Below are 20,920 nucleotides of genomic sequence, written 5' to 3'. Positions count from 1 at the left end.
TGGGGTCTGACAGTCACATTTCTTTTTTCCTTTTCTGCAGTTGCTGCGTGAAAGACCCATTCCGAAAAAAACAGGCCACTGACAATAGAGTGCTGTAAACACTTCAAAGAGAGCATGTCCTCTAGTTTCTGTTAGAGTGACCTTAAGTGTTACTTGCAAGAATGGCAGGTAAGCACATTTCAAAAAGTGGGGTCACTTATAAGTTCGTGTCCCTTTCATTTCCACACATGCGGGTACCAGAGGACACCCATCAAGAGAATCCTTTTCATTCTTCAGCCCGTTCTTTCATCTGCTGAGGCCATATCCTACGTTTATGGAATTAGAGGGCTGATTCCCAGATGTACGAACTGTTCTTCTAACAGCCTTCAATCACTGGCCACTTCAGAACTGAGGTTGATTAAGAACACTGTTGTTTACCTACCGAGATTGCAGTGGCCGATGGGCAGCAGCGGTATTTGGGAATCCCCAGGCTGCTATCACCTGTAACAGTGTGGTTCACTGAGGCTTGCTCTTACCTTTCAGTATGTTGAGGATGAGTGCTAGCACTGGGCCACTCAGGGGGGCACTGGGAGTGTACATGGTGAACTCCCCGATCGTGATGTTTAAAGGATTTTCACTCAGGATCGGAGTATAGTCTCTTAGGTCCTCCATTGAAATGATGCCCCCTAGAACAGAGAGAAAAGCCAACTGTGGCTCCGGGTTTACATAATCTCCAGTAGGAGGAAGAATCTATCTTCCCCCTTCCCCATCCTTGCTGTGGCTGCCAGTGGTGAGAATGCAATGGCCTCACCATGATTGTGATCTAACCAGTGAGATTCCACAGATTTACTGAGATAAGGGGATGTGTGAATGGAGATGGGTTTATCCCGTTTCTGACTCAGGGTCAGATCCCCAGCTGGCAAAAATCTGCATCACTCTTTGGTGAAGTTGGACTGACTTATATCAGCCAGGGTTCTGGCCATCTGCATCTCTCATTGTGGGAGACTGGTAACATCAGGGAGCGAGCCACAGAATCCTCTTGTTTTACAAGGAGTAAATGCTGGTGGTGGATGCAGACGCTTTATGCTCCCCCACAAACAGAGTGGTTGGTGCTGTCTGTTTCCAACCTCACTGGAAAGGAACTGATACAGGGTTTGCAGAGTGTGATGAAGGAAAGTGGTGGTCAACACTGTGCGAACAGGGATTATTTCTCTCTGTATTATGTCCCCTGAAAGGGACGCACTCAAAGGGTCGGAGACCATTGCTGAGGGAGCCGAGCCAGGTGGACCATACACCCAGGCTAGGAACAGTGAGTGATTTTAATTTATTTTAGCTCTAGGGCACTTTAGAACCTGTGGCCACATTTTCAAGAAAGCTCAGTGCCCAGCAGCTCCCACAGAGAACAAGGGGGGCGGGGTGCAGAGCAGTTCTGGAGAGCAGGCCCCAGTTGTGGGTGCCAAGCACTTTTGATAAACTGGCCTTTGGTGGTTCAGGCACCCGAGTGCTGAGCACAGTGTGAGCTAGACAGACTCTTGTGAAGGCTCCTGCCCTCAAGAGCTGACAGACCCCCAGACAGAACTGAAGGAAAATGGATGAACTAGGTGTCCCTGGCTCTCCAAACCCAAACTGAACCTGTGAGGTTCAGAGATGTGGCTGACAAGGGACAGGACATGCAAAGGTGGCCCAGGCCCACCTGGAAGCTGCATCCAATTCTGATCACTTCATCTTAAGAAAAATACAGTAAAAACTGCCAGAGCTCCTGAGAAGGGCAATAAAGGGGATTAGACTGCACACAGAAAGGATAAGACAGAAGGGACTGGCGGCTTCTATGTACTGACATTGTCAAAACCGAGCCATCCCTCTTACCCCTTCTGTGCCTCAAGTTCCCCATCGTACTTTGTAAAGTGCTTTGAGAGCTGATGAAAAGTGCTATAAGCTGGGAATCATTATCCCAGAATACAAGAACAGGGGGGCACTCAGTGATGTTAAAACTCAGAGCATTTACAACCAATTGAAGGAATTACTTAAAAAAAACCCAAACAGCATATAGTCAGCTGGAGGAATTCACTGCTCCGGGAGGAGAAGCACAATAGGTGGGTTACTACATTTCTGTGAATTCCGAAGCTATGTACAATGTGCTATCTAAGCCTATGGTTCTGTCACCATTTAGTGGCCTACAGAGGGTAAGAGCCCTATTGCCATAGACAGAACAGACGAAGTTCACACGGTATGGGCCTATGTTTTTAGGTATAAGCTATTATGAGAGGTTGCATCTCAGATTAGACAGCAGACCTCTGATCTGTTATGGGAAGTCAGTACTTCCCATGAGTCTAAAAGCAAAAGATGTTTGGACCAGAGATTTCACGTAGGTTATTTCCTGGCAGGAAAAGAGTCTACAATTTTTTATTGTTCCCCCAAGATTAAATTTAATCCGGCACAAAAAATTCTCCCAATAAAATTGTTTTCTCTCCAATAAGACGCTAAATCAGTGGTTCTCAACCAGGGGGTACATCAACTCATCTAGATATTTGCCTAGTTTGGCAACAGGCTACATAAAAAGCACTAGCAAACTCCGTACAAACTAGCATTTCATACAGACGATGACTAGTTTATACTGCTCTATATACTATACCCTGAAATGTAAGTACCATCTTTATATTCCAATTGATTTATTTTATAGTAATATGGTAAAAATGAGAGTCAGCAATTTTTCAGTACTAGTGTGGCTGTGACACTTGCATTTTTAGGTCTGATTTTGTAAGCAAGTAGTTTTTAAGTGAGGTGAAACTTGGGGTATGCAAGACAAATCAGACTCTTGAAAGGGGTACAGTAGCTTGGAAAGGTTGAGTACCATTGCTCTAAATCATCAGCCCCACGACTACTGATTTATAACCAATGACTCAACTTCAGCCAGCTGCTAATGGGTTTCACTTTCTTTGGCCATTATAAGAAGTTTTGCTAAATCCGAGACTTGGTATCACAGCAAAGATTTTCATCCATGGAAGCTGAACTTCTGCAGCTCTTGATGAATATGTTTAGGGAGTTTAGTTTTATTATATCTTTTTTAGTATCTTATATATATATATAAAAAATTAAAAAAAAGATACTCAAGCCCCTGGTTTCTCACCTGCCTCCTTGACGTCTGTGACAATTTGCTGCGCAAGGCTCCCTGTGTAAAAGGCGTCTGCTCCCTCGTTGGCTAAAGTCTCGTAGGTGTTCGCTAGTTTGGGCATCTTGATGACATCCCCCTCATGTAGGATTCTTCCTCCTCTGCAGAACACTTCACTGCGGGGGAAAGGAAAAGAGAGTGAGGGAATCAGCTCTGACATTGAGCTTCACCATAGACACCTTTGTTGCGCAGTATGCAGGCTAACAGCTTCCGAGAGAAAACCAGCACTGCGGAGTTAGAAGACATGCTATTCACATGGTCCCCCGGACACAAGTACCAAGACAGTAACGCCAGGCCTGCTCGCTGAACAACATACACAAGGAACTCCTGCCTCAGAGTTAAAACAAACTCATCGCTCAGTGTAACCTACACTAGTGGAGAGTGGCTCTTTTTGTCCAATAGACTAGTAGCTGGTCCACATCAGAGATCAAACCTACCACAGCAGCCAGGGATGGGGCTTGTCCTTGAGCTCAGATGACAAAGGCTCATACGGCTGGTTCTGAAGTCCCTGAGTTCAAAGTTCACTGCCATTCCAAGCAGGGGCAGTTATAATAGCACCAATGCAGGCTCCAAAGTGCTACCTACCACAGTGAGGGGTTGCTTTCAATCGCCTTCTCTTTTGACTTGATGGCTGCTGCCAGACCTTTCCCAATTGGGAACCCTTCTCTCGCCAGCTTGATGTTGGGCAGAAACAGGCTATTCCATGGCAACTTGCCATGCCGCTTATGAGCCATTTCATAGCCACGAATTTCTCCTGGAACCGCAATGGACAGGCCCCCTGAAGCAAACAGGGAAGACATTAGGCCATTCGGCAACAAACACTAAGCAAAGGCAAAGACAGAGTTGTCTTTATGTGAACTCATTTCCAGAACAAGAAGTGAAGGGGACCCCTCCATGGCCATGTCTTCACTAGAGCTGAGCTTGTTCAGTGGCCAAACTGGGAGAGGAGCGAGGAGAGCAATCAGGAAAAAATTGTTGTGTTCCAGACTGGAAGTTGAGTTTCTCACCATAATGAAAACAAAACATTTTAATTCAATCCAAAACATTTGGTTTCTTTTATTATTGAAGTAAATCCATCTACATTTCTAAATGAAAACATTGTTTCAAGAAGAAAAGTCAAAATGTTTCATTTCAGAAGTGTCAAATCAAAGCAGTTAGATTTTTTTTGTTAAAAGCTGAAGCTACTTGCTGAATTCAAACACAATTTCAGTTGACTCAAAACTGCATGTTTTGGCAAATAAAAGTTTAGTCTGCAAAATGCTGCCTTGCTCTAATGTTCACTTAGCAAGGAAGCGGTTTTATGGGAATAGCCTGCATGAAAGAAGTTGGTCGCATCTCATGTCTTTGCAACAGTTCAGCCCACCCATACAATCATGCTGTTTGACGGAGCTGGTTTTGGTCCAGTCACTCCCTGTACGTGTTCGGGAACTCTTGAGGCAATTGCTGGTAGCAAGGGGTTTGGGGTTTTTACCCAACATGAGGCCCTGCAGTGTGGGATAGCATCACTAGAGCTAGCTGAACTGGTGAAGCAGCTTATGGCTTCCAATCCAAAAATGGGGAGAAAGACTGTCGTAAAGGACACAAATACAACCAGAGCTGAACCATAGGCCTCATTGCATCCACCTGCACTGGGATGGTTATTGGGTATTGACACGTGCCATTGTACAAGTAACCCATGCAGATGGGATTTCAAACCATGGTTTGGTGCAACGACTTGCACCTCACATAGACAGTCCCATTTTTATTGGCACCTCCCCAAATTGTAATGTATTCCTCGGATACCAGTTTTCCCCCACAGAGGCTTTTCCCTTCCCCCCTCAAATACAGATGTACCCCAGCAAGAGAACTTGCTTTCCTAGGTCCCTCAAAGCATTCTGGGAAGGCAGTTGGTTTAGCTGCTTCATGTCTTTTTGATACGGTTCTGTTTCCAGCAGGAGCGCCACCAGTTTTTCTGCCGCCCTAGGCGGCGGAAGGTCCTGCCCCAAAATGCCACCCCCCACAGAGGAGGTGGAAGGTCCCGCTGCCAAAATACCGCCATGGTCGCCGCCCCCCAAATTGTAGCACCCTAGGCGACTGCCTAGGTCGCCTAATGGGTTGCGCCGGCCCTGGTTTCCAGTCAGGAGAATTTCTGTCTCTCCTCTGGACCCTCTAGGCCTCCAACTGGAGCCACCATTAATAAGACAGTTGAGTGATGGCTCTCACGGCAACACAAGTATTGGTGAGATCTAACAGCAGGGGCTCTTGTCTATCAGAGCATGGGGAGGAAAGTGGCAGATGTTATGCTGTTCATGGCAATACAAAATATGGCCCCTTAACAGTTGGGTATTAAGATTGATTTTCTACATTGTTCTTTGTATGAATGAGACAATGGGGGCTGTTGTGACTGACTGTCATGGATGAGACAGTACATTCTGACTTCCTGGACAAGTGAAGATACACAGCAGCAATCAGCAGGAGGTGGAAGAGATTTCTGAGGAAATTGAGAAGGTGAGAATCCCAGGTGGCTGGGTAGGGCCCACTCCAGCCACAAGATGCAGAATAGTCAGAAGTACTTTGAACCCAGGAGATATTGCAACAGTAGCTAAAGTTTGAACAGCCCAAGGAGCCACTTACTGGAATCAACATGTCAGCACCATCTGACATCGCCTTACCTTTAAGGGAGAGCTCTGTGTTGTTCCCAAACATGTCCAAGGATGCATTTTTTGGAGCCACCTCTCTTGCATTAATGACTTCTACTTTCCCTTTAAAGACACAAGGAGTAAGGATGGCATCAGCTCTTCACTCTAGACACACAGCACACTGGCTTTGTGGTACTGAACCTCTGAACTGGAGTCACGGAGAGCTAACTCCTGCTTGGCTGGGGTGCCTGAGGTCACCCCACCTGTGTTGGTAGGGTATGATGTCTATCACACCCGCCCTGTGCTAGGATAGAATTAATAACTTTGCTTTAGACAGAGCCGTGTTCCAAGGGTAATGCTGCCCACCATTTACGACTGACCCTCTTACCTGTGTGGGTGTAGATGGTGAGGAAGAGACCCCCTCCGATTCCCATACTGTGAGGATTCATGAGGCCCACACAGAGCAGAGCTGCAATTGCAGCATCTACTGCAGATCCTCCTTGCTGAAGGATATCCCTGCACAGGCCAAAGAGAACAAAATTATTGTCCGGCAACCGACAGCACAGCAGCCTCTTCTCCAGCACTTTCAGGACCTCCAGCACTTTCAGGACCTCCTTGTACACGGCAGATCGCAGGGCTGCTACAGACAAGTCAGGCTTTCGTACCAGATTTGGACTGGCTACAGAGCGTCCGCCATAGAGCGAGACAAGAGAGATGTTCTCTGTCTAAGAGCTACTTTAATGTGCTGCCTGCTTTGCGGCCGGCGACTCAGATAAGGTATGTTACACATGGCATCACCTAGTGGCTGAACATTATAAGACTCGTTTAGTGTCCCGTCACAGCCGCCACTCCCTCCTCCCACTCACAGGCTCTCAAGGGGTTGCCTGCTTCAGCACAGAGGCAGGAGGGAAGCAGTATCTAGTCGCTTTCTCAGCATTTTATTCAAGATGACAGATGCACCCTGGTTCAGTTTCACAGAAAAGAAGCCTGCAGATGACCGAGCTCTCCCTTGGTAGCATCATCTACTCTTGAGTGTCCCCCATCTTAAGGAGTAATTTTTAAAAAGCAGCATCTCCTGCTGGTGTGGGCTGGACAGATCTGCATTAAGATCAGCTTGAAAACCCTGCTGAGGTTTTCTAGAGCTGCTTCTGGCATTTAGATGTCCAGTTCCCATTTAAATTTAAAGTGAGAATTGGCCACTGAAATCCCCTTGGAGACTGAAAAAATGGATGTTAAAGGTGGCTTGAAAAGTTTATTTCAGTCATTTATGTGGTTCCCATCCCGGTGGACCCATTGTACATAGCTTAGGTGGTCAGCAACCATGTTTCTCAGGCATGGGGAGAAAACCAAGCAGTGCAAGACTCCACAGGCAGAGAGCTAGCCAAACAGCTCTTGAGCAAAAGCAAATGGAACAGTTTGGGTCCTTGACTTTGTTACAATAGCTCAGAGAATGTACGAACGCGAGTAAAGAGAGATACCTTCCAATTATGGAGCACTGCCCAGCGTCCGTGGCTACAGCTGCTGTCTTGTAGAGATGTCCATCCTGCGCTGGGGGCCGCGGGGCTGAGCGCAGTCCAAAGAAAAACCCCAAGAAAAGGACCAGGCCCACCAGGAAGCCAGTCAGAATCCCAACCGTCAAATAGCGCTTCTTCATCTTTCTGTGGGGAGAGACACTGTGAGCAGGAATCCCCACGGGGCCTACAGGTGATCTAGCAGCCTGTTTCAAATACACTGGAAATGAATGTCCACCTATCCAGTTTCACTCTCTGGTTTCTCACCAGTTGTCTCCTCTCTCGACTCCCTATTGAAGCAGGGGAGGTCCGGGGAAGAGCAACTGAAGGAGACCAAAGGCGCATTCCATTCAGAGAAGTTAGAGACTCGGCCTACTGTGTCTGGAAGGAAGGTCGATAGCGAGGAGCTTTTCAAAGGCACCCAGGGCAGATGGGCACCCAACTCTCATTGCCTCAGTTAGGACCTGGGTGCCTAATTACCCCTTTTAACTTTCAAACCTCACACACACGCCAAAAAGCAGAACGAGGTCATTGGGCACGCCTGTCCTTGCAGTCCCGTGAGAGTAAGAGTCCCCAGTGTCAGCGGGACAGTGCCCAGATGCAATCCGTCTCAGTTCACTCTGAGGGGCCCTACCCCAGCTCTATTACATCCCCGAGTGCCCTTCACTCAACAGTTTGTCATTTGATCAACATTAAAAAGATCATCGCTGTCTGGCGTGGGCTGGTCTCCTTCAGCTTTCTGCTCATGAGAGCGCCCGGGGAATGATGGAAACAAGCATTCCCTCTCGCGAGAGACTGAAGTTAGATTTACTGGATGGCAGTTCCCAGGGTTGCTCTTTTTGCCTCCTTTCCCTTCACAGAAAGTTTGTACATCTCATTACCTCCCTCCCCCAGGCCCCCCCGTTTTTAAACCAGGTCAAAAGTAATTGCCAGTAGCTCAGTTCATCAATTAGCTAATATCCCTGGCCCTACTGATCTGCAGCAATTCCAAGTATTCCCAACGCTAGATTTATTTTTCATTCACAGGTATATTATATTGATACCAAGAGCCTTTGGGTTTTCATGCTGAACATCGACGACAAGCAGCAGATCAGGGATTCTATCAATCATTTTAGAATGATTACAGAATTCTCCCTCCTCGTCTGTTAACAGGCCTATTCTGTGCAATACTTTCTGCCCCCATTCCCTCGGCCCGGATAATTCTATTTATTATTAATGTAGCATCACTATTGTTCCAGTTTATAAGCACAGAGCCCTTCAAACCCAGCTGCTTTTGCTAAGATTTTAAGCCAGCAAACAGTTTTGCAAGAGCTGCCCCATACTTCTTTAAAAGGAGCAGGCCAAGATATAGTAATTAACACAGTGAGCATCTGGGATAGATTACATTACATTGTAGTAAGTACCGGTAAGTAGTTCCGCATAGAGTAGAGGAGGCACGATCAGGAAAAGCCCCAGGTACAGAAATAAATTATAAATGTCTGGCAATGACTTCACAGGAGAAACGCTGTGTTTTCAAATTCTGGAATCAAAGCAATTCAAAGATACAATTACACTTTAACTATCTCCAGCTATTGTCGCTTGTGGAAGAGTTAAGGTACCCAAGGAATCAACAGCTGCCCTCCCTCTGTGCAAGGTCATGGGGTAGCCATAGACCTGTATTATATACATCTTCAATAGTGACACTATGAGCACATTGTCCCACTGGCAACATACCAATATAGGCACAACCCACTCTAAGTGGTACAACATGCAGAGTACTCAGAAGGTGTCTTTTATCCCATTCCTAGGTGCAACAGAAGTCATTTGCTTTCCCAGTAGTTAGGGCCTCATTTCCCCAGAAACAGCTGCACTGGCAGTAAGAAAATAAATGTATCTTTTAATTGCTTATGATCCTCCCCCACGCACCCACCCCGAACAGTACAGGTTAGTTACAGATGTAATACTGCCAGCACACTTAGTGCAATAGCCACGCTATCCAGGTACCTTACCAAAGCATCGGCTGTGTGCAGAGAGAAAGCAGGCAGAGGCATAGTGTGACGAGCGGACAGGACTGACCCTCTCCAGTGATGTAACAGCCCAAGGCAGGATGTGATTTCCAGCCAGGTCAGACTAGCTCTCGCTGCCCTGTGGCAGAGGCACATGCAGTACCAGCGAGGCGTGGGGGGAGCCAGTGCAGAGGTCACTGGAGGGAGCAGGCCAGCCAGGATGGAAGCAGAGTGAGTGGGTTGGCCCATCAGGGAGATTAGCTGAACACCCCCCCTACACACACACACACACACACACACACACACACCCCACTCCAGCCGAACAGAGGTCAGTTCGCTGGCCCTCTGTCTATTAGTAGCCATCGCATTGCTCCTCCCATCCGGGCACAGAAAGCTTTCTAAGTCTCGTAGCTCATTACAAAACTAATCTACTGCCTGTGCCGTTACACATGTGACTCTTAATGACAGGCAGCTGATGGGGAAAGGGTGATGTCTCTCCGTACAGGTTCCAAGCTTGCTTTACACTGGACCATTCTAAAATCAGTGGCATACTTGTCATACAGTTACTGTGCATGGAAACAGAGCAGCCATTATGTCTCCAACAATAGCTCCCTCAGCCTTGGATCTTAAAGACAGTTGTGTTTATTGGCAGCGAGTTTGGACTGGCTCTGTCCTCGGCATGTTACAGAAAGTGCGGCAGGATCTGTCACCAGGCAGGAGGCGTCTCTTTTCTGTGGCTTATCTGACCCTTCTACCCCTGCAGCACAGGGCATGATCACTAGTCCCAACGCTGGAGCCGGAAGCCATAAGCTTCTGGATCATTGGAAGCAGTGCTCTGTGACCTGACCATCCTGGGTCTGGCAAGCTGCGGTGGGGCACAGTGTCAAACTTACCTGACCTATCCAGCCAGGCTTTTGACAGATAGGTGACCCATTCTTACAGTGGGTGTGGGGGGGGTTATCATAGGCCCTTTATTTTAAAAGGGACCTCTTGTTTCTCATTGTTTATAGTCAGTGCAAGTTACCCCAGTACCACAGTGATGGGCATCATTCCAGACCAGTAAGGGCCAGATTGGGCCCAGCTGCTGGGTGACGGCACAGTGTACAAAGCCTCTGACCCCTTAAGCCCCATGCATGGGAGTCCGGCCCGGCCAGTCCCGCTGCAGATGACAGCCACCCTGAATCGGGTAAGGCTAAGACCAGGACATGACCTCCCACGCCCTAGCTCAGCACAGCTGGAAAGACACAGGGAATGGCTGTGTCAGTGCCCCAGCCTGTATACCTGGGAGGGAGCACTTCCTGGAGCCAGCGCCCCCCCATGCTCCTGCTGGGGCAGTGCAGCTCTGCAAGGCCCCATCCTCAGGGTTGGGCCTATCAGAGAGCTGGGCTCTGTGTTCAAGAGTCACAGTCAGTGTTTCAGCTTAACTCTCAGCTCAGAATTCAGCTCCCACGTGTCCTTTGGGCTTAGAATAAGTGGCGCATCCAATGAGTCTTCTGTCAGGAGACTAGGTCCCCAGCCTCGCAGTGACTCCTGGTGACCTAAGAGGTACGTTTCTGTTTCTAACTAGTATAATCTGGTGGAGGCAGGAATAAAAATCATTCACTTGGAAAAGCTAACCAGGACATTGAATAGACATGGACCTACAGGCAGAAGAAAGAGAAAGCATCTCGACGAAACACAGCTGCGTGAGACGGATCATGTCAGGGAAGAGAGCAAGAGAAAAAGTTGGGGTCCCTGTAGGAAGCTAGAGGACTGAGCTACAGGAAAAGCAGGCAATCCTGAGCAGAACTGGGACCAGAACAAGAGCCAAGAACACACTAGGTCTTTACTGCCAAAGTTAAAGGAAAGCTACTGGGTGACCTAGCCTACTGTAGGCCCCGCCACTAGAGGGCAATGTCCATCCTATACACAAGAGCCACTACATTGCAGTTTTGAAGATAGGAAGGAAGGCTGTGAATGTTGCTGCATGAAGGTTAGGAAGTACTGGCCGATGTTATGACCAACATTTCAGTACTTACCTGATGCCTCTGGCTAGGTGGCATAGACAGGTGTGTTAAGTGGACAGCCTAGTTTTTCCCTGTTGAAGCTGGCTCTTTTCTCCAAGGATTTATTGGCAGGACTAGTCAGAACAATTACTGCGTGCTGCCATCTGAAGCAGCGAGTGCTGGAACTCTCTAGCAAGCTGTGTTCTGCAAGTGGTTTTAATCTCTGAAACCTCTCGCCAAATCCAGCTCTGGGGAAGCGTTGTTAGTATTTCAGTCAGACAGCGCTTCTCGGCAGCAGGAGACCGAGACGGAGGGGCTATAAAGTAATTAAAGGCACTACAATTCCTTCTCAGACATTAGAGTTGTGACTTTGTCCAATGCGAGGCAGGAAATTCAAAGCCAAGTCTGGCCTGTCTGAATTCATGCAGGGGAAGAACAACAAGCAACGGAGTTATGGTTGGATGAGCAACTTTACCAGTGAGCTGCGTTAATTGGTGTCACAACTTTAACAGTCTTAAACATACGGAAGCTTCGTTTCAAAACCCAGCACAACAGCCTAGTTACTGCCAGGCAGGGAGATTCAAGTTCAGCCTGCTGTGCCGGACCAAGCAGGGGCTGGGAGTGGGGCTTACGGTGCTCGCTTCTGGCCACACGAAGGAACAGCAATGAGTGGCTCCGACAGGAGGCAAAGCCCCCTCTGTGCCAGAAGGCAGGTTGCATTGCCCTGAGAACTGGAGCAGGACGAGGAGAACAGAAGGCAGGACATTAAGAGGGCTTTGGAGGACCACCCAGAAGAGTTGAAAGACTCACACATACACACACCCCTGCTCCAGAGAGCTAAGCATGTCAGAATTTGGGATTTCCCCCTGGAGGCTGGAATTTCCAAATGCACATAGTTTAAGGTTTCGGGTCACTGTGGCCCAAGAGACAAGGCATTCCAGATTAGGAACCAGGGGTCATCAATTATTTTTTGTCAAGGTCCAAATTTCTTGGTCAAGGTATTGTCAAGGTCCAGACTCCAGAGAAAAATAATACAAAACCAAGAACAATACTGGTAATAATAAGTCAATAAAAAGATGTTGCGGTCTGTCCAAAAACGTCTGGCGGTCCGGATTCGGCCCATGGTCCATCTATTGACTACCCCTGCAAGTCTAAGCTGTTAGAAAGGTGGGGGTATCTGAGCTTAGCTGGGCGTTTCAATCATAATAGCTAGCAGTGGTTTCTAGCACGGTGCAGAGCAGCAGCAGCCAACATTTGTCCATTAGCCAAAAACTCGCAGGCAGAAAGATATCTAGCTTATCTCCTCCAAAGCCACCAGTGCTGCTCATAGGAAGAGGGCGCAGCCAGATCCCATCACTTTCTAAAGCAGCACGCGCCTTTAGCCTACCAGTTAGAGTAGGATCCCTTGTTAACCATGACTGGGAGAATGGTCCCTGGGTATCAGTGCCTTTCCCCATACATCTCTGTACTTAAGTTACAGGATTTGCCGATAAGCTGCTAGGGTACCAGATTATATTCACGACTGGCGTATGAATTCTTTTCATTCTCCTTCTAAAGGCAGGTTTGCAGTAATTATTTAGCCATTAAGCTAAATAAACCATTTCCTCGCTCACATGTCAGCCAGTGAACTCACTTTACCACTATGTAACAGAGAAAGCAAATGAATCCGTCAGCCTTGGAAACCTTGATTATCACTAGGGTGCTGTATTCAAGCCCAGTTAGCCATTGTTTATATCCTTAGATGCTGTTGTCTAATTATGCATTCTCCCAAACCCTCTTCCAGCTGTCAGTAAGGTCAGGGCCAGCAGACACACTCTGTGTGCAATAACATCCCAACTCATCACTTCTGTAGAGCCCCCCATTAAACTGTGGTTATTTGCTCCACAGGACACCTTCTAGCACTGGGGAAAAGAAAACGAAGAACACCGCAGCAAAGGCAGAGACTATATTGACCAAGTCTGCCGCAGGTTCAGATGACAGTGATTTCAGGTGTCAGTTCCACTTCCTTTGTGCAGAAAACATTCAAGATTTTTGTTTCTTTTGAACCCTAAACAATAATCAGTCTGTTTAGTCTCTATTCACACACACCTGCTTCTAGTGGTTTTGCTAAGATTTATCCTAGCAAAACCTCTACTAACTCACTATGGTCTTTGTCCCTCTTTAGTGCTAGATCATGCTTGGTGGTTTATGAGCCTGCTACTGGGCTGACGGATTGGGTTGGTCTTTTAGCTCAAGCAGTAGAGGCTTATGCTTTTCGCTCTGCAGTTCCCAAGATTAGTCCCTACAGACAACTTCTCCAGGGGTGTTATTAAACAAGCTACACAATCCTTAGTAGATGTAACTGTGGGGATCCTTTAACACTGTAATTTGATAGAGTTACTTAAGAACTCCTAGGTTGTGAACACATTACACAGAACAGTAAGGGTCTCGTTTCATGAACCATTGAAAAGAACTGGTGAGCGTGTGCGTACACCTCATTGCCCTTCAATGAAATCTAAATAGCTCAGCTGTAGGCCCAATATTGCTAGCAGATAATGGAAATTCCCTTCAGCCCAATTGGTACCTTGTGCCTTCGAAACGGGAAATTTGCTCTCTATTGCTGCAGCCATCAAGTCCAAAGTGGCCATGGATTTGTTACCAGGTATCCCAGACTTGAAATATTTAAGAATCATCCCATAAATCAAAAGACACCGATACTCTTTTCCAGTTATAGTTAAGCAGTCCAGTGGATCTAAAGGGGGAAGCTTTTGCTTTACCAGCCAGCCTTTCCTAAACACAGAGCACAGATAAATGCGACCTCACCATTTATTACAAGTCTCTTTCTATAGGACTTCTTGGGCTTCAGGGTAGTTCTTATGACACTCACCCATTTCAATTCATCCAGCATGCTAGCGCACCAGGTCTCTCCCATAGCTTACCAAGCCCTTAGCAGCAGAAGCTAAATTCCCTTCTTCCCGCAGAGGCTGGCACAGGGTGAAGTGCCAGGTAATTGTAAAGTTAAAGTCACCAAAAAACCCAAATCAAAATTGAAAGCTGAGAAAAAAGTCCATGAGATGGACTTACTCACTAATTGATTCTCGTATGACTAGCTTAGCGAAAGCAAAACACAAACAGAAGGAAGTATCGATAATCATTACTTACGAGATTATTCCAGGGAGCGGATCCTATGTTCTGTCAACAAGAGTTCTTTTCCCAGAATTTAGCAGATGCCAACCAAAATTAACAAAAGAAACTTGATTTTGAAAATATATTGAAGAAAATAAAACAAAACCAGCCACCAGAAGAAAGCATGTAAATTAATTAGTTACAGTATAAACAGCTATTAATGCTTAAAGAGCAACATCTTAATCAAGTGGGAAATTCTAGGATGTAAGGAAATTAAAAAAGATAATTTGATTAGCTATGTCTGAAGGACTAATATGATAGGAGTATAAAGTTCAACAAGTAGTGACAAACACAATGGTATTCAATTGTTTACTTGGAATACTATTGCTTCAAAAGAGCATTTCTATTCATTGAGATAATAGTCATGCACTGTTAACATAATTTAATGTCCATAATTAAAGGACTATTGCCCTATATACAGATATAAATTAAAGTAAACTATGTCACAAAACAATACTAGATTTCAACTTATTATCAAAAATATCTAGGCTTGGCTGAATCTGATTTTTTTTTTTTTTATATAATTTCAGTGGATAATATTGATATTTATTTTAAGTTCTCTTATTTTTATCTATTTAAATTTTCACAGATGCAGGAAATTATGGAAGGGCAGACAATAGGGGGGCCAAATTATTTATTGACAGATGTTGAGATTAAAAAACTTAAAGCTTTATAATCATTAAAACACAAATTGTCAACGTCACATCAAAATATACAAAGTAAATATCCTTAAATCAAATTATAGTAAGTTCTCAAGCAGCATTTTTCTTACTTTGCCTCGCTGTAAGTTTAAAGTATCATAGATGGAAATGTTTTTTCCATCACTTTGTGTGTCTGATGAAATCAACATTTACAGATAAAAATCTAATCTGTCTAAGCCTAAAAATATAAACGACGGGGGAAAAAAATCAAGATACAAGCTAAAAAGACAGTCAAGATACTGTTGAGCAGTGTCAACTGAAAGGCTAGTAAAGCAAACTAGCAATTCCTTTTTAATCCTGGTTTAAGAAAGTGGTAGTTCTAGGACTAAGCACAGGATTCAAAGAGAGAAATGTCAAGGTCATTTGACATTACTGCTTAAGGTCATGCAGCGTTCATACACACACCTACCTAGCTGAAGATTGTTATAACAATACAGAGGGGATGGTGTAGCTCTAGTTGTGTGTGTAGTTAATATGTGTTTAAAATGGGGAGAGATAATGAAGCAGTTCAGTCAAGCAGTGTGAGAGGGGAAAGCTGAAGTCAGGCAAAGTGAGCAGTGTCTGAAAAAGCTGGGGTTCGATGCAGTGGGGTGATTATGCCATCCAAGTCAATTTGCACAGAGAAGAGAGGATGTCTCTTAAAGACAAAGCACATAACAAAAGTTAGCAAAGTGGATACACTGAAAAGAAGAGTATTTAAGAGAGACAAAGGTAAACCAAACACAGTTTGAGTTAAACACACAAAAGTGGAAATGAAGAGAGCATTTGAACGTACAAGGCATTCACCTACACAGAATAACTTCTGTAGTCAGTAATACACAACATAGTCTGAATCAGTGTAGAAGAGTGTTTTAGTATTTGTAGCATGCACATTTGAACATTGAAGCAAGGTTAGGAGTGAAGGTATACAAAAGGAGCACCGTAACGGTTGAGGAGGGGTCAATGTCAACTAGACAGACAATATAGCAGAACAGAGTGGTGTTTTTAATGCTAGAAAGTTATCATTAGTACTTACATCTATGGAAAGTCTTAGCAGGACAAGAGGTAACTATCAAACAGTGATCTCTCACAAAAGTATGACATGCAATAATTCATGTGTGTATATACACAGCAAAACAATTATAAGCCCAGTGTTAGTTCTTTTAAGCAGTAAAGAAGATAACTTTAGTAATCTGGGTGATGGTTAAAAAGCCTTATCATACAAAAATGCTGCATCTCCTTAAGGTTACAATGCTCTATTTGTAAACAGGCAGTTAAATCAGGTACCAAAGGTATTTATAGCTAAAGGAGACTGCATTATAGGATTCAAATCAGACACCTTGAATGAGAATATTTTGCAATATCAAATGCAAAATCAAAATCTATTTCAATGCAATATCTTTTTTGTTCCTAGTGTGGCCTTTCCTTCTACTATTTGAAGCCATGATCTCAATATTATCTCTGAAAGTTGTATATGCCCAAATTTAAGTCCTATCAGCACAGGAATCTGGATTTATGGAACAAAGATCTGAATTCCAATTCATTTAATTACCTAGGAAACCAAAATGTTTGCTCTCCAAGGCCAAGTTCTGTGTTAGCTTTGAAGTGCAGAATTTCCCTATGGAATATTTTAGCAATAAATATTGATTTCCCAGTCCCCCCACCCTTTAAGCAGATTAGGATAGTCTCAGCCTTAACTCAGCTGTCTTTGGAGTTTTCTGTAGTAGTGGTGGCATCTTCTGGGTGTCTCTGATCTTCAGGAAAGCTTCCTCTTTCCCAAGCTGGGTTTATAGTTGGAATTTTGGGCCCAGAACCCAAACCCAAATGTTTTTGTCTATGAAGGACTCATTTAAAGAAACTCAAATGACTGATCATTCCTTGCTTGAAGTGGGTAGCCCCTCTCTATAGGTCAGATCAAGACAACTCTGCACTCAGGATCTGTTGATCTTCAAATGAGGCTGCTTCTACTAACCTTGTGGTGGTGCATTGTTATGCATCCTTCTTCCATTCAGATAGACTGATGAGTTGAACCATCCCCAGAAAGATCATTGTCATGATTTTGTGCCTTTTCATTGGTCATCCCCAAAATGAGATGTTGTCCCATCTCCAGGTTACAGGTGAATCCATCATTTTGGCAGGTCTGGTGTCATTGCACTCTTTTACCCATCCCATAGGTGGCATCCATGATTCAGAAATGTTAGTTTTCCCATGTAATTGCAATTCTTTCCTGGAATTCTTTAATTTTTACTTGGCATTATAAGTGTATAATACTAACAAAATTATCTCTGAAGTTTTTAGTTTGGTTCTCTGCTAATTGTTTGTGAAACAATGAACAGTCTCATTCTGTTGTAAATTTGGGGATTATTTTCTCAAAGTTTCATTAACGTGAAGTTTAAAGTTTATGCTTCATTCTTTTTGCTATTAGCTTTAATTTGAAGAAAAATGTTCCCATCCTGCCTTCAAGTGTAGGAAGGTTTTCTTCCCCAATTTGATTTCAAATAACTTCCAGAGTTCATTATAAAATAAATACCCTAGCTCCTAATATTGAGTACTCTAGCTGTTCTGTTTTTGAAGTTATGTAGACTAATGTCCAGAATATAAACAAGGAACATGATTTCTAACCAATATCTAAATTATCAATTGCTACTCTTAACTCTCTAACATTCCTATATTCAATAGTATGTGCATAAACATTTCAACACTCACTTTTGCTTGTAACTCTTATTCCTAAAATAAGGATGCCTATTTACAAATCTTCATATGTAACACATTTAGTCACACTTTAATTATATGATTTGTTACAAGGAAGGAATTTGTAGTAGAGTCCCTGATTCTTAACAGAACCACCATATATAATTCATTTGGTCTATTGATTGATTTTTTTCAGGATGACAAGAGACACTAGTTGTGTCTATCTAATCCTAAAATCTGGGAACATGCTTGGGAAGATTCCTATGCTAATTTCCTGGCAAGTCTTTAAAAGGTGTCTAAAATTAGAGGAAAGTTTAGAGATAAGAAAACTTTCCCAAAAAATCAATCAGAAGTGGTTTCCTTTCAGCAATAGCTGTAGATTTGTGGTTTCAACATTTGGCTGATAAGGATCACTTATGATGCATCAACGTGTGCCTTAACATTACTAGCAGTATCCTTCATTTGTTTGTATAGAGGCTACAGATCACAGTGTTATTTAGGTTTCAGAGTAGCAGCCGTGTTAGTCTGTATCCGCAAAAAGAACAGGAGTACTTGTGGCACCTTAGAGACTAACACATTTATTAGAGCATAAGCTTTCGTGGGCTACAGCCCACTTCTTCGGATGCATATAGAATGGAACATATATTGAGGAGATATATATACACACATACAGAGAGCATGAACAGGTGGGAGTTGTCTTACCAACTCTGAGAGGCCAATTAAGTAAGAGAGAAAAAAAAAAACAACTTTTGAAGTGATAATCAAGATAGCCCAGTACAGACAGGTGGCTATTTTACAATAGAAAAACTTCAAAAACAAACTCCAAGGAGAGACTGCTGAGCTGGAATTGATATGCAAACTAGAAACAATCAATTTAAGATTGAATAAGGACTGGGAATGGCTGAGCCATTACAAACATTGAATCTATCTCCCCTTGTAAGTATTCTCACACTTCTTATCAAACTGTCTGTAAGGTTTACATAACCAGAGTTTATGATGGTGTCTTTGGCCTAATATTCAGGCATTTCAGTCAGTTCAACATGAGTACACAATTGAAATCAAACCATTTCTGAACACAATTACCAACACAATTCACAGTGAAAGAAATCTAAGGGAAGTTCTTTAGGGCTCAGATAAACTGGGTGAACAACAGGCCTCATACACTGCACAGCCTGCTGACTGTCTCCCTCTAATACAGCCTAAGTTCTGTTAGCATTTTTTACATTGTGACAGATCTGGCAATTTCCAGGACTATCTTTGGGAGAGCTTACTGTATTAACTTTACGTATCATTGTGGGGCAGGGATTGTATGCAATTCCATGGGGGAGGGGACCCCACCCCACATGTCCCCCAGGAACTAAGAACAGTAGGGGGTGATTAGGCAAATTCACACAGGTTGTAACACTCCAGAGAAGTGCCACCCCTCCAGGGGAGGCTCTCATATACTGGTTCAAACTGGACTTTCCAGAGACCAAACAGTGAAAGGCCTTTTGGCTAAATAGCTTGAGTTTAAATTGACTCAGGGCTTTTGTTCTCATCCAGCAAATGGACAGGCCCTCCCATCCAAGAGGGGGGCCAAGCCTTCCTAGGAAGGTGGGAAAGACTTTGGCCTACTGAGGCCAATAAGCCTGAGTGGTAGTAATGTGTACAGGAACTATGACATTTTTCCTATGTTTTCTCTATAATGCTTTCACCTTAAGAATAAATGTGTTTGCTTAAAGAGGGCTTTGTGGTAACTTATGACTGTGGGCAACTATGCTGTTTATAGCTGCTGAGAGGAAAGCAAAGCGCAGGCTCTGGCCTCTTTAGGCAGTCTGGTTTGTTGGGGAACTTACAGCGTAGGCAGGGCACGGTGCAGCCCAGAGAAACCCCACTCAGGAGGAAGTGATATAGGTCTCCGTCCAGGGACCTTGGAAGGGGAAAACAGGTGCAGGTGCCCTGAACAGTGTCACGCATCTCTTCCAGTCTTGAGTCTGGGGCTTGAACATAGGCCAATATCTTTGCAGATACATTGGAGAAGTATAGGTCTGAGTGAAGCCCAGGTCTCCCCTCCTTAAGTAGGGCAGCTAGCAGAGCACTAAACGCAAAGAGAGAGAACCTACCACTTGCCCCTCTTGATGCATTTTGACTAGAACATGATACAGTTCAGCTGAAAAAAAGCATGGCTACCTGGCTGGCACAGTGTCAGGAGCAGTAGGTTACTGTGTGTGCACAGCTCATTCAGAGTGCTTTGACAGACAAGGGTTTGCAGCCCCACCATGGGAATATTAGGCCTTCCAAAGACTGCATCCATTACCCTCAAGTTCTCTCCGGATTGTGACGTTCAGAGAAAGCTTAAGCTAGCTGGAAACCAGCCCTTTCTCCCCCCCACCCCCAAGAAAATTCCATCTAAAAAGAATAATTTAAAGTTTTCCAACAGAGACTTGGGGTTTTCCAGTGTGAATTTTAGTTTCAAATCTAACTGTTTTTTTTTTTGCTTTGACCTAGAATGCAAATTTAGTTCTTTAATATAAATTCCCCCCCACACACTTCCAAAGGAAAAAAAGATGAGAGAAGGTGGGAAAATCCATTTTTCACATGTACTACTTGCCAACTTTTCCCCTTGGGTGCCCCCCCAAATCTAAAGACTGGAAGTATAAAAATCAAAGTTTCAGTTTCCAAAAACCAAAATGACATTTTTAAATGTTGATTCAAAACTAATTTCATCAAAATAACATATTTGGAAAATTTTGATGAAGCCAGATGTTCAAAAGCTTTCCCCTCCATTGGGTTAGAAGATTTTGACCAGCTCTATGCTTAGTTAAATGAGAGGACTGGCCTTCTGGTCAGTCTCTGGATCCAATATGGCAGATCGTGTACTTACCAGCATTCAAGGGAGGAATGGAGGGCAAATCTGCTGTTTCCTTGTCCATAAGCAATCCCACAGATGGAGCTTTGCCACCTGTAGGTCCCAGGTGATCAGCTGCTACAGAACCTCTCTAATTCCTCCTTAGCTCTCACAAGTGTTTGTAAATCTTTATCTGCTCCTGTCCTTTCATGCAATTTCCCAAGCAGCTGTACTTGCTCTTCCAAGTGCCAAAGTATCTACTTAGCACTAGCAATAATTACCAGTAATTATATTTCTCTTGAAAAGCACT

The 20,920-nt window shown here is 44.3% G+C and overlaps 1 protein-coding gene across 3 annotated transcripts in view; it reads right to left on the bottom strand.

Moving 5' to 3' along the window:
• GGT1 (gamma-glutamyltransferase 1) overlaps positions 1-20,920 on the bottom strand; it is a 69,341-nt gene that overhangs the window by 14,310 nt on the left and 34,111 nt on the right. For all 3 annotated transcript variants that reach the window (XM_054006125.1, XM_054006127.1, XM_054006126.1), the window contains 6 exons: positions 7,245-7,424; positions 6,155-6,282; positions 5,800-5,889; positions 3,734-3,926; positions 3,107-3,264; positions 516-665 (listed from right to left, as the gene is read on the bottom strand). In XM_054006125.1, the coding sequence (XP_053862100.1) occupies positions 516-665; positions 3,107-3,264; positions 3,734-3,926; positions 5,800-5,889; positions 6,155-6,282; positions 7,245-7,424 (899 nt within the window). The remainder of the gene's footprint in view (positions 1-515; positions 666-3,106; positions 3,265-3,733; positions 3,927-5,799; positions 5,890-6,154; positions 6,283-7,244; positions 7,425-20,920) is intronic.

This window comes from Malaclemys terrapin, chromosome 16 (genome assembly GCF_027887155.1).
Source record: "Malaclemys terrapin pileata isolate rMalTer1 chromosome 16, rMalTer1.hap1, whole genome shotgun sequence".
NCBI lineage: Eukaryota > Metazoa > Chordata > Testudines > Emydidae > Malaclemys > Malaclemys terrapin.
This window is presented reverse-complemented; position numbering and strand designations above follow the sequence as displayed.